Raw genomic sequence first — 13,434 nt, 5'->3', positions numbered from 1 at the left:
CAGCTCCACTGTGATTTTTACCATCGACCATAGTCAATCTATTATACAGGACACTGGTAGCAAAGACACACAGACAGCGGGAATTAGTGACAATGTACAGTGTGTGTCAGAGAGATAATTTCCTAAACACTTGTGCGGCTACAATGTATCAATTGTGGTTGACACGGGCCCAAAATAACCTTCTTAGTCATATTAATGTTACATGTGAATAGTGTTATTTAATATTATGAGATATATGAGAAAGTTATGTATTCACACCATCCCATCATATCACATGACTCTAAAACAGAGGAATACAGCGGTGCTTGACAACAGCAAAAACACTTTCCTCTTTCTAGCCATTTCCACAAAACCAACCTTTCACAGACTAAACATTTTCTAGTAACGTTAGTTCTGTGGCAAAACTGTGTTCATATTTCCAGACTCAGTTACTGACAGACTGTGCGGCACGCATTTTCAAGAAAGGAGTGCTGTGTTTTTGAAGAGGGAAAGAAAGAGAGTGAACGAAACCGACGAGAGATAGATAGAGAGAGTCTAACAGAAGCTATCCACACAGCAACGGGAGTGGACCGAGGCCCGACCCAGTCACCCAGGTGTAACATCCCGCTACTGGAAGGAGGGAGACGGCAGAGCCATGGCGAATATAGCGGTCCAAAGAATCAAACGGGAGTTCAAAGAAGTTCTGAAAAGCGAAGAGGTTTGATAAATATCCTTATGGCAAATCATTATGCTTTTTTTTCTTCTCCAAAATCAGGTTAATAAATTAAAAGTGTGGTTGTTTATTTTGCAAGTTGTCATGTAAGGAAATGTCAGCTAGCTAACGTTAGCTTGCGAGTTAGCCAGTCTGCGTTTCTGATGCAGCAAAAAAAAAAGAGAGGCCCTATCAAGGAGAAGTTTATCGGTGATTGTGAGACAACATGCCCGGTGCGAAGTAAAAGGGTGTCGGCGACACAGACCAGGAAATATCGCGGAGTTAGCAAAGGGACAGGCCTGGGACAGATAGCAAAACAAAAGCCCCTAACGCCAAATGTCGAGTGTCAGCTCAAATAGTTGTCAAGATGCTAAAAATAGTTTTTTCACCCCTGTGTTGACGTTTTTGTAGCGGACGTTAGCTAACTACCTGAGGGGGGCAACTTGTCTTGCTAGGTAGCTAATACAGGGTAGCTAGCTTGTTAGCTAGCCTGCTAGTTTGACAGTTGCCTAGGTGCACCCCTCTCACTATGTAATAAGCTAGTGTCTTTGCTATGAAGACATTTAGGAAGTTTTGGACCCTGTAGCTAGCTAGCTAGACTGTTGTCATTTCTTAATATAGCACATCATGAGAGGCGTTAGCTGTTTAGCTTGCTAAATGGAATGTGTATCTCCCATGTCCTATTTCAATGAGAAGGGAAGTACTGGGTCAGACAGTGGACTCCTGCTATAACTGTGTTGATGGTGTCTGATGGACGGACCGTCAATGGATAAGGGTCCTACAGAACCACAATCTCTCTTCATCCCTCCCCCTCCCTCTATCCCTATCCCTCTCCCTCATCATCCCTCCCTCTCTCTTCATCCCCCTCCCTCTATCCCTCTCCCTCATCATCCCTCCCTCTCCCTCTCTCTTCATCTCTCCCCCTCCCTCTCTCTTCATCCCTCTCTCTCTTCATCCCCCTCTCTCTTCATCCCCCTCTCTCCCCCTCTCTCTCTCTGACAGACGAGTAAAAACCAGATCAAGGTGGACCTGGTAGATGAAAACTTCACAGAGCTGCGAGGAGAGATCGCAGGACCACCGGACACGCCGTACGAAGGTGACACACACACACACACATACATTTATACTGACTCCACACACACCTCCCTATACAGATCAGATATGCTGTTTCTCTCCTTTCTAAGGTGGAAGATTTCAACTGGAAATCAAAATCCCAGAAACGTATCCCTTTAACCCTCCCAAGGTAAGAAACATCACTTTAACCCTCCCAAAGGTAAGAGACACATCCCTTTAACAGTCCCAAGGTAAGAGACACATCCCTTTAACAGTCCCAAGGTATGCAGGGCATTCTGACAACTCACATGGCCTTTTATACCTGAAACAGAAGGGCGAAGACTGTACTAAATCACTATGATGGTACACTACTATCTAGTGTTTAACACCTCTCGCTCTCTCTCTCCCTCCCCCCCTCTCTCTCTCTCTCCCTCCCCCCCTCTCTCCAGGTGAGGTTCATCACTAAGATCTGGCACCCCAACATCAGCTCAGTAACAGGAGCCATCTGTCTTGACATCCTCAAAGACCAGTGGTGAGTCACACAGTTACGCGCCTCCTCTCTCCCTACAACTCCTCTCTATAACCCCTACTCTCTCCCCACCTCCGTCCCCCAGGGCAGCGCCTCCTCTCTCTAACCCCTACTCTCTCCCCACCTCCGTCCCCCAGGGCAGCGCCTCCTCTCTCTCTCCCAGGGCAGCGCCTCCTCTCTCTAACCCCTACTCTCTCCCTACCTCCGTCCCCCAGGGCAGCGCCTCCTCTCTCTAACCCCTACTCTCTCCCCACCTCCGTCCCCCAGGGCAGCGCCTCCTCTCTCTCTCCCAGGGCAGCGCCTCCTCTCTCTCTCCCAGGGCAGCGCCTCCTCTCTCTAACCCCTACTCTCTCCCCACCTCCGTCCCCCAGGGCAGCGCCTCCTCTCTCTCTCCCAGGGCAGCGCCTCCTCTCTCTAACCCCTACTCTCTCCCTACCTCCGTCCCCCAGGGCAGCAGCGATGACTCTGAGGACAGTACTGTTGTCCCTCCAGGCTCTTCTGGCTGCAGCTGAACCGGACGACCCCCAGGATGCAGTAGTGGCCAACCAGGTACCAGAACCTGTCTTGGTGTTTCTCCTCCCCGACGTGGTTCTGTAAATGGGTTTCTCCTCCCCGTCGTGGTTCTGTAAATGGGTTTCTCCTCCCCGACGTGGTTCTGTAAATGGGTTTCTCCTCCCCGACGTGGTTCTGTAAATGGGTTTCTCCTCCCCGACGTGGTTCTGTAAATGGGTTTCTCCTCCCCGACGTGGTTCTGTAAATGGGTTTCTCCTCCCGACGTGGTTCTGTAAATGGGTTTCTCCTCCCTGACGTGGTTCTGTAAATGGGTTTCTCCTCCCCGACGTGGTTCTGTAAATGGGTTTCTCCTCCCCGACGTGGTTCTGTAAATGGGTTTCTCCTCCCCGACGTGGTTCTGTAAATGGGTTTCTCCTCCCCGACGTGGTTCTGTAAATGGGTTTCTCCTCCCCGACGTGGTTCTGTAAATGGGTTTCTCCTCCTCCCCGACGTGGTTCTGTAAATGGGTTTCTCCTCCTCCCCGACGTGGTTCTGTAAATGGGTTTCTCCTCCCCGACGTCGTTCTGTAAATGGGTTTCTCCTCCCCGACGTGGTTCTGTAAATGGGTTTCTCCTCCTCCCCGACGTGGTTCTGTAAATGGGTTTCTCCTCCCCGACGTGGTTCTGTAAATGGGTTTCTCCTCCCCGACGTGGTTCTGTAAATGGGTTTCTCCTCCCTGACGTGGTTCTGTAAATGGGTTTCTCCTCCCCGACGTGGTTCTGTAAATGGGTTTCTCCTCCCTGACGTCGTTCTGTAAATGGGTTTCTCCTCCCCGACGTGGTTCTGTAAATGGGTTTCTCCTCCCCGACGTGGTTCTGTAAATGGGTTTCTCCTCCCCGACGTGGTTCTGTAAATGGGTTTCTCCTCCTCGACGTGGTTCTGTAAATGGGTTTCTCCTCCTCGACGTGGTTCTGTAAATGGGTTTCTCCTCCCCGACGTGGTTCTGTAAATGGGTTTCTCCTCCTCGACGTGGTTCTGTAAATGGGTTTCTCCTCCCCGACGTGGTTCTGTAAATGGGTTTCTCCTCCCCGACGTGGTTCTGTAAATGGGTTTCTCCTCCCCCCCGACGTGGTTCTGTAAATGGGTTTCTCCTCCTCGACGTGGTTCTGTAAATGGGTTTCTCCTCCTCGACGTGGTTCTGTAAATGGGTTTCTCCTCCCTGACGTGGTTCTGTAAATGGGTTTCTCCTCCCCGACGTGGTTCTGTAAATGGGTTTCTCCTCCCCCCCGACGTGGTTCTGTAAATGGGTTTCTCCTCCTCGACGTGGTTCTGTAAATGGGTTTCTCCTTGACGTGGTTCTGTAAATGGGTTTCTCCTCGACGTGGTTCTGTAAATGGGTTTCTCCTCGACGTGGTTCTGTAAATGGGTTTCTCCTCCCCGACGTGGTTCTGTAAATGGGTTTCTCCTCCCCGACGTGGTTCTGTAAATGGGTTTCTCCTCCCCGACGTGGTTCTGTAAATGGGTTTCTCCCCCCCGACGTGGTTCTGTAAATGGGTTTCTCCTCCCCGACGTGGTTCTGTAAATGGGTTTCTCCTCCTCCCCGACGTGGTTCTGTAAATGGGTTTCTCCTCCCCGACGTGGTTCTGTAAATGGGTTTCTCCCCCCCGACGTGGTTCTGTAAATGGGTTTCTCCTCCCCGACGTGGTTCTGTAAATGGGTTTCTCCTCCCCGACGTGGTTCTGTAAATGGGTTTCTCCTCCCCGTCGTGGTTCTGTAAATGGGTTTCTCCTCCTCGACGTGGTTCTGTAAATGGGTTTCTCCTCCTCGACGTGGTTCTGTAAATGGGTTTCTCCTCCTCGACGTGGTTCTGTAAATGGGTTTCTCCTCCTCGACGTGGTTCTGTAAATGGGTTTCTCCTCCCGACGTGGTTCTGTAAATGGGTTTCTCCCCCCCGACGTGGTTCTGTAAATGGGTTTCTCCTCCCCGACGTGGTTCTGTAAATGGGTTTCTCCTCCCCGACGTGGTTCTGTAAATGGGTTTCTCCTCGACGTGGTTCTGTAAATGGGTTTCTCCTCCCCGACGTGGTTCTGTAAATGGGTTTCTCCTCCTCGACGTGGTTCTGTAAATGGGTTTCTCCTCGACGTGGTTCTGTAAATGGGTTTCTCCTCCCCGACGTGGTTCTGTAAATGGGTTTCTCCTCCCCGACGTGGTTCTGTAAATGGGTTTCTCCTCCCCCCCGACGTGGTTCTGTAAATGGGTTTCTCCTCCCCGACGTCGTTCTGTAAATGGGTTTCTCCTCCTCGACGTGGTTCTGTAAATGGGTTTCTCCTCCTCCCCGACGTGGTTCTGTAAATGGGTTTCTCCTCCTCGACGTGGTTCTGTAAATGGGTTTCTCCTCCTCGACGTGGTTCTGTAAATGGGTTTCTCCTCCCTGACGTGGTTCTGTAAATGGGTTTCTCCTCCTCCCCGACGTGGTTCTGTAAATGGGTTTCTCCTCCCCGACGTGGTTCTGTAAATGGGTTTCTCCTCCTCGACGTGGTTCTGTAAATGGGTTTCTCCTCCTCGACGTGGTTCTGTAAATGGGTTTCTCCCCGACGTGGTTCTGTAAATGGGTTTCTCCTCCCCGACGTGGTTCTGTAAATGGGTTTCTCCTCCCCGACGTCGTTCTGTAAATGGGTTTCTCCTCCTCGACGTGGTTCTGTAAATGGGTTTCTCCCCGACGTGGTTCTGTAAATGGGTTTCTCCTCCCTGACGTGGTTCTGTAAATGGGTTTCTCCTCCTCGACGTGGTTCTGTAAATGGGTTTCTCCCCGACGTGGTTCTGTAAATGGGTTTCTCCTCCCCGACGTGGTTCTGTAAATGGGTTTCTCCTCCCCGACGTGGTTCTGTAAATGGGTTTCTCCTCCCCGACGTGGTTCTGTAAATGGGTTTCTCCTCCCCGACGTCGTTCTGTAAATGGGTTTCTCCTCCCTGACGTGGTTCTGTAAATGGGTTTCTCCTCCCCGACGTGGTTCTGTAAATGGGTTTCTCCTCCTTGACGTGGTTCTGTAAATGGGTTTCTCCTCCCCGACGTGGTTCTGTAAATGGGTTTCTCCTCCCCGACGTGGTTCTGTAAATGGGTTTCTCCTCCTCGACGTGGTTCTGTAAATGGGTTTCTCCTCCCCGACGTCGTTCTGTAAATGGGTTTCTCCTCCCTGACGTGGTTCTGTAAATGGGTTTCTCCTCCTCGACGTGGTTCTGTAAATGGGTTTCTCCTCCCCGACGTGGTTCTGTAAATGGGTTTCTCCTCCCCGACGTGGTTCTGTAAATGGGTTTCTCCTCCTCCCCGTCGTGGTTCTGTAAATGGGTTTCTCCTCCCCGACGTGGTTCTGTAAATGGGTTTCTCCTCCCCGACGTGGTTCTGTAAATGGGTTTCTCCTCCCCGACGTGGTTCTGTAAATGGGTTTCTCCTCCCCGACGTGGTTCTGTAAATGGGTTTCTCCTCCCCGACGTGGTTCTGTAAATGGGTTTCTCCTCCCCCCCGACGTGGTTCTGTAAATGGGTTTCTCCTCCCCCCCGACGTGGTTCTGTAAATGGGTTTCTCCTCCTCCTCGACGTGGTTCTGTAAATGGGTTTCTCCTCCCCGACGTGGTTCTGTAAATGGGTTTCTCCTCCCCGACGTGGTTCTGTAAATGGGTTTCTCCTCTCTCCAGTATAAGCAGAACCCAGAGATGTTCACGCAGACAGCCAGGTTATGGGGCCATTACTACGGTGGAGCCCCTGTACCCGGTCCAGAATACACACGGAAGATAGACAAACTCACTGCCATGGGCTTCGAAAAGGTAGGCAGACAGCTGTGTGGTGTCTCTCTCTCTCCTGACAGAATGCTGTGTGGTGTCTAACTCTCTCTCTCCTGACAGAATGCTGTGTGGTGTCTAACTCTCTCTCTCTCTCTCTCCTGACAGAATGCTGTGTGGTGTCTAACTCTCTCTCTCTCTCCTGACAGAATGCTGTGTGGTGTCTAACTCTCTCTCTCTCTCCTGACAGAATGCTGTGTGGTGTCTAACTCTCTCTCTCTCCTGACAGAATGCTGTGTGGTGTCTAACTCTCTCTCTCTCTCCTGACAGAATGATGTGTGGTGTCTAACTCTCTCTCTCTCTCTCTCCTGACAGAATGCTGTGTGGTGTCTAACTCTCTCTCTCCTGACAGAATGTTGTGTGGTGTCTAACTCTCTCTCTCTCTCCTGACAGAATGCTGTGTGGTGTCTAACTCTCTCTCTCTCCTGACAGAATGCTGTGTGGTGTCTAACTCTCTCTCTCTCCTGACAGAATGCTGTGTGGTGTCTAACTCTCTCTCTCCTGACAGAATGCTGTGTGGTGTCTAACTCTCTCTCTCCTGACAGAATGCTGTGTGGTGTCTAACTCTCTCTCTCTCTCCTGACAGAATGCTGTGTGGTGTCTAACTCTCTCTCTCTCTCCTGACAGAATGCTGTGTGGTGTCTAACTCTCTCTCTCTCTCCTGACAGAATGCTGTGTGGTGTCTAACTCTCTCTCTCTCTCCTGACAGAATGCTGTGTGGTGTCTAACTCTCTCTCTCTCTCCTGACAGAATGCTGTGTGGTGTCTAACTCTCTCTCTCTCTCTCCTGACAGAATGCTGTGTGGTGTCTAACTCTCTCTCTCTCCTGACAGAATGCTGTGTGGTGTCTAACTCTCTCTCTCTCTCTCTCCTGACAGAATGCTGTGTGGTGTCTAACTCTCTCTCTCTCTCTCCTGACAGAATGCTGTGTGGTGTCTAACTCTCTCTCTCTCTCCTGACAGAATGCTGTGTGGTGTCTCTCTCTCTCTCTCTCCTGACAGAATGCTGTGTGGTGTCTAACTCTCTCTCCTGACAGAATGCTGTGTGGTGTCTAACTCTCTCTCTCTCCTGACAGAATGCTGTGTGGTGTCTAACTCTCTCTCTCTCTCCTGACAGAATGCTGTGTGGTGTCTAACTCTCTCTCTCTCTCTCTCCTGGCAGAATGCTGTGTGGTGTCTAACTCTCTCTCTCTCTCTCCTGGCAGAATGCTGTGTGGTGTCTAACTCTCTCTCTCTCTCTCTCCTGGCAGAATGCTGTGTGGTGTCTAACTCTCTCTCTCTCTCTCTCCTGGCAGAATGCTGTGTGGTGTCTAACTCTCTCTCTCTCTCCTGACAGAATGCTGTGTGGTGTCTAACTCTCTCTCTCCTGACAGAATGCTGTGTGGTGTCTAACTCTCTCTCTCTCTCCTGACAGAATGCTGTGTGGTGTCTAACTCTCTCTCTCTCTCCTGACAGAATGCTGTGTGGTGTCTAACTCTCTCTCTCCTGACAGAATGCTGTGTGGTGTCTAACTCTCTCTCTCCTGACAGAATGCTGTGTGGTGTCTAACTCTCTCTCTCTCCTGACAGAATGCTGTGTGGTGTCTAACTCTCTCTCTCTCTCTCTCCTGACAGAATGCTGTGTGGTGTCTAACTCTCTCTCTCCTGACAGAATGCTGTGTGGTGTCTAACTCTCTCTCTCTCTCCTGACAGAATGCTGTGTGGTGTCTAACTCTCTCTCTCTCCTGACAGAATGCTGTGTGGTGTCTAACTCTCTCTCTCTCTCCTGACAGAATGCTGTGTGGTGTCTAACTCTCTCTCTCTCTCCTGACAGAATGCTGTGTGGTGTCTAACTCTCTCTCTCTCTCCTGACAGAATGCTGTGTGGTGTCTAACTCTCTCTCTCTCTCCTGACAGAATGCTGTGTGGTGTCTAACTCTCTCTCTCTCTCTCTCCTGACAGAATGCTGTGTGGTGTCTAACTCTCTCTCTCTCTCTCTCCTGACAGAATGCTGTGTGGTGTCTAACTCTCTCTCTCTCTCCTGACAGAATGCTGTGTGGTGTCTAACTCTCTCTCTCTCTCTCTCCTGACAGAATGCTGTGTGGTGTCTAACTCTCTCTCTCTCTCTCCTGACAGAATGCTGTGTGGTGTCTAACTCTCTCTCTCTCTCCTGACAGAATGCTGTGTGGTGTCTAACTCTCTCTCTCTCTCCTGACAGAATGCTGTGTGGTGTCTAACTCTCTCTCTCTCTCTCCTGACAGAATGCTGTGTGGTGTCTAACTCTCTCTCTCTCTCTCCTGACAGAATGCTGTGTGGTGTCTAACTCTCTCTCTCTCTCTCTCCTGACAGAATGCTGTGTGGTGTCTAACTCTCTCTCTCTCCTGACAGAATGCTGTGTGGTGTCTAACTCTCTCTCTCTCCTGACAGAATGCTGTGTGGTGTCTAACTCTCTCTCTCTCCTGACAGAATGCTGTGTGGTGTCTAACTCTCTCTCTCTCTCTCCTGACAGAATGCTGTGTGGTGTCTAGCTCTCTCTCTCTCTCTCCTGACAGAATGCTGTGTGGTGTCTAACTCTCTCCTGACAGAATGCTGTGTGGTGTCTAACTCTCTCTCTCTCTCTCCTGACAGAATGCTGTGTGGTGTCTAACTCTCTCCTGACAGAATGCTGTGTGGTGTCTAACTCTCTCTCTCTCTCTCCTGACAGAATGCTGTGTGGTGTCTAACTCTCTCTCTCCTGACAGAATGCTGTGTGGTGTCTAACTCTCTCTCCTGACAGAATGCTGTGTGGTGTCTAACTCTCTCTCTCTCTCCTGACAGAATGCTGTGTGGTGTCTAACTCTCTCTCTCCTGACAGAATGCTGTGTGGTGTCTAACTCTCTCTCTCTCTCCTGACAGAATGCTGTGTGGTGTCTAACTCTCTCTCTCTCCTGACAGAATGCTGTGTGGTGTCTAACTCTCTCTCTCTCTCCTGACAGAATGCTGTGTGGTGTCTAACTCTCTCTCTCTCTCCTGACAGAATGCTGTGTGGTGTCTAACTCTCTCTCTCTCTCCGGACAGAATGCTGTGTGGTGTCTAACTCTCTCTCTCCGGACAGAATGCTGTGTGGTGTCTAACTCTCTCTCTCTCCTGACAGAATGCTGTGTGGTGTCTAACTCTCTCTCTCCTGACAGAATGCTGTGTGGTGTCTAACTCTCTCTCCTGACAGAATGCTGTGTGGTGTCTAACTCTCTCTCTCTCCTGACAGAATGCTGTGTGGTGTCTAACTCTCTCTCTCTCTCTCCTGACAGAATGCTGTGTGGTGTCTAACTCTCTCTCTCTCTCTCCTGACAGAATGCTGTGTGGTGTCTAACTCTCTCTCTCTCCTGACAGAATGCTGTGTGGTGTCTAACTCTCTCTCCTGACAGAATGCTGTGTGGTGTCTAACTCTCTCTCTCTCTCCTGACAGAATGCTGTGTGGTGTCTAACTCTCTCTCTCTCCTGACAGAATGCTGTGTGGTGTCTAACTCTCTCTCTCCTGACAGAATGCTGTGTGGTGTCTAACTCTCTCTCTCTCCTGACAGAATGCTGTGTGGTGTCTAACTCTCTCTCTCTCCTGACAGAATGCTGTGTGGTGTCTAACTCTCTCTCTCTCTCCTGACAGAATGCTGTGTGGTGTCTAACTCTCTCTCTCTCTCCTGACAGAATGCTGTGTGGTGTCTAACTCTCTCTCTCTCTCCTGACAGAATGCTGTGTGGTGTCTAACTCTCTCTCTCTCTCTCCTGACAGAATGCTGTGTGGTGTCTAACTCTCTCTCTCTCTCCTGACAGAATGCTGTGTCTAACTCTCTCTCTCCTGACAGAATGCTGTGTGGTGTCTAACTCTCTCTCTCTCTCTCCTGACAGAATGCTGTGTGGTGTCTAACTCTCTCTCTCTCTCTCCTGACAGAATGCTGTGTGGTGTCTAACTCTCTCTCTCTCTCCTGACAGAATGCTGTGTGGTGTCTAACTCTCTCTCTCCTGACAGAATGCTGTGTGGTGTCTAACTCTCTCTCTCTCTCCTGACAGAATGCTGTGTGGTGTCTAACTCTCTCTCTCTCCTGACAGAATGCTGTGTGGTGTCTAACTCTCTCTCTCTCTCTCCTGACAGAATGCTGTGTGGTGTCTAACTCTCTCTCTCTCTCTCTCTCCTGACAGAATGCTGTGTGGTGTCTAACTCTCTCTCCTGACAGAATGCTGTGTGGTGTCTAACTCTCTCTCTCTCTCCTGACAGAATGCTGTGTGGTGTCTAACTCTCTCTCTCTCTCTCTCCTGACAGAATGCTGTGTGGTGTCTAACTCTCTCTCTCTCCTGACAGAATGCTGTGTGGTGTCTCTCTCTCTCCTGACAGAATGCTGTGTGGTGTCTAACTCTCTCTCTCCTGACAGAATGCTGTGTGGTGTCTAACTCTCTCTCTCTCCTGACAGAATGCTGTGTGGTGTCTAACTCTCTCTCTCTCTCCTGACAGAATGCTGTGTGGTGTCTAACTCTCTCTCTCTCTCCTGACAGAATGCTGTGTGGTGTCTAACTCTCTCTCTCTCTCCTGACAGAATGCTGTGTGGTGTCTAACTCTCTCTCTCTCTCCTGACAGAATGCTGTGTGGTGTCTAACTCTCTCTCTCTCTCCTGACAGAATGCTGTGTGGTGTCTAACTCTCTCTCTCTCTCCTGACAGAATGCTGTGTGGTGTCTAACTCTCTCTCTCTCCTGACAGAATGCTGTGTGGTGTCTAACTCTCTCTCTCTCCTGACAGAATGCTGTGTGGTGTCTAACTCTCTCTCTCTCTCCTGACAGAATGCTGTGTGGTGTCTAACTCTCTCTCTCTCTCCTGACAGAATGCTGTGTGGTGTCTAACTCTCTCTCTCTCCTGACAGAATGCTGTGTGGTGTCTAACTCTCTCTCTCTCTCTCCTGACAGAATGCTGTGTGGTGTCTAACTCTCTCTCTCTCTCCTGACAGAATGCTGTGTGGTGTCTAACTCTCTCTCTCTCTCCTGACAGAATGCTGTGTGGTGTCTAACTCTCTCTCTCTCCTGACAGAATGCAGTAATCGCTGCTTTGTCTTCTAAATCCTGGGACGTGGAGACGGCGACAGAACTACTCCTTAGCAACTGAGACCCAGCAAGAAACCCCCCCTCTTGACCTCATCTCCGTTCTCCTCATGGTGCCCTCCGATGCCTTCTAACCACAAAGCCCAAACTGAGCCTTTACTGGGGTGATGTCATAGTTTCAGCCCTCCTCGTCCAATAGACTTCCTGGTGTCCTTTCAGCCCAAACATCACCAACCCCATCCGCTTCGGTTCTTCCCTTTCCAACATTGATCCACTGTTACCTGGTGGAGCCTACTGGCTGAGAGAGACAGACCACACACCGCCGGACAAATACACGGCGGAAAACTTCTACAGGTCTAGGATCAGTCTCTCCTCAAGGATTTATCTGTAACTGTACAAATACACGGCGGAAAACTTCCTGGATATTATAAAATTAAAAAAAATACGTAAACTGTGCTTCAGTTTTACTCACGACTAGAAGGAAAGAAATTGACTATTTTGGTTGGCCGACCAGGGAGTTCGTCCGAATGTCCCGATTGGCTGGTTGAAGTGACTTATGCGTTTGATTGGCCCAGTCTGCTCCCCCCCCCCCCACGAGGAAGAAACCTCTTTCTCAGCAGAGCAAACTCACCGATCCGCTGGATCTATATTTTATTTAAAAAAAAGACTCTTCCCTCTTTTCACTGTCTTCCTGTTCCACTATCGCACGATAACGACGGAGAAGAAGAACTGCACGACAGAGTAGGGACCACTACCCCCCCCCCATAAGGCTCTGGTCAAAAGTAGTGCACTATATAAGAGATAGGCTGCCATTTTGTTTTGTTTTTAAACGCAGTCGGGGAGTTATCAGTCTGAAGGAAACAGCAGCCGTCAGACCTGGGTTCAGATGCTATTTGAAATCTTTCAGCTTTAGTCTGCCTTTTGAGAGCCAGATGGGAGGGGTTTACAGTATTTATTGGCCCGTGACGCCAGGCGAACTCAATCAAGCACAGATAAAGGGTTTGAAATGATATCGAGGGTGTTTGAACCCGGGTGTGGACGGCGTACAATCGCATGATTATTTATTGTGAGACTGTCAACGTTACTTTTATTAAAAAACTACCTGGAAAATCAAAATGTTTTTTTTTTTTACCGTCTTCATTTGTTCATTACATTTTACACCCTTTAAGGATCAGTCTGTGGTTTTGTAAAAAGGAACATTCATCCATATTTTGTCTCGAACCAGCGATCTTTAAATGACTGACCCAACGCTCTAACCGCTGGGGGTCTAGGCTACCTGCCGTCCACCTGCTGGGGGTCTAGGCTACCTGCCGTCCACCTGCTGGGGGTCTAGGCTACCTGTAGTAACCTGCTGGGGGTCTAGGCTACCTGCCGTCCACCTCCTGTAGTAACCTACTGGGGGTCTAGGCTACCTGCCGTCCACCTGCTGGGGGTCTAGGCTACCTGTAGTAACCTGCTGGGGGTCTAGGCTACCTGCCGTCCACCTCCTGTAGTAACCTACTGGGGGTCTAGGCTACCTGCCGTCCACCTCCTGTAGTAACCTACTGGGGGTCTAGGCTACCTGCCGTCCACCTCCTGTAGTAACCTGCTGGGGGTCTAGGCCGTCCACCTCCTGTAGTAACCTGCTGGGGGTCTAGGCTACCTGCTGTCCACCTCCTGTAGTAACCTGCTGGGGGTCTAGTCTACCTGTAGTAACCTGCTGGGGGTCTAGGCTACCTGTAGTAACCTGCTGGGGGTCTAGGCTACCTGCCGTCCACCTCCTGTAGTAACCTGCTGGGGGTCTAGTCTACCTGCCGTC

At 50.1% G+C, this 13,434-nt stretch overlaps 1 protein-coding gene across 1 annotated transcript; it reads left to right on the top strand.

Annotated features, from left to right (window-relative positions):
- The first annotated feature begins 303 nt into the window (after positions 1–303).
- Positions 304–12,767, top strand: LOC120038714 (ubiquitin-conjugating enzyme E2 K-like). Its single transcript, XM_038984382.1, has 7 exons — positions 304–697; positions 1,694–1,787; positions 1,876–1,934; positions 2,194–2,276; positions 2,723–2,822; positions 6,457–6,585; positions 11,626–12,767. The coding sequence occupies exons 1-7, from the start codon at positions 635–637 to the stop codon at positions 11,698–11,700; spliced, it is 603 nt and encodes a 200-aa protein (XP_038840310.1). The 5' UTR covers positions 304–634; the 3' UTR covers positions 11,701–12,767.
- The last annotated feature ends 667 nt before the right edge of the window (positions 12,768–13,434 follow it).

Source organism: Salvelinus namaycush, unplaced genomic scaffold (assembly GCF_016432855.1).
Source record: "Salvelinus namaycush isolate Seneca unplaced genomic scaffold, SaNama_1.0 Scaffold2362, whole genome shotgun sequence".
NCBI classification, from domain to species: domain Eukaryota; kingdom Metazoa; phylum Chordata; class Actinopteri; order Salmoniformes; family Salmonidae; genus Salvelinus; species Salvelinus namaycush.
This window is presented reverse-complemented; position numbering and strand designations above follow the sequence as displayed.

Bases quoted from the DNA above. Each gene is read 5' to 3' on its own strand.
- LOC120038714 (XM_038984382.1), top strand. From the start codon at position 635: ATGGCGAATATAGCGGTCCAAAGAATCAAACGGGAGTTCAAAGAAGTT. The intron at 2,277-2,722 runs GTGAGTCACACA...TCCGTCCCCCAG, and splicing joins GACATCCTCAAAGACCAGTG to GGCAGCAGCGATGACTCTGA. The intron at 2,823-6,456 runs GTACCAGAACCT...TCCTCTCTCCAG, and splicing joins ATGCAGTAGTGGCCAACCAG to TATAAGCAGAACCCAGAGAT.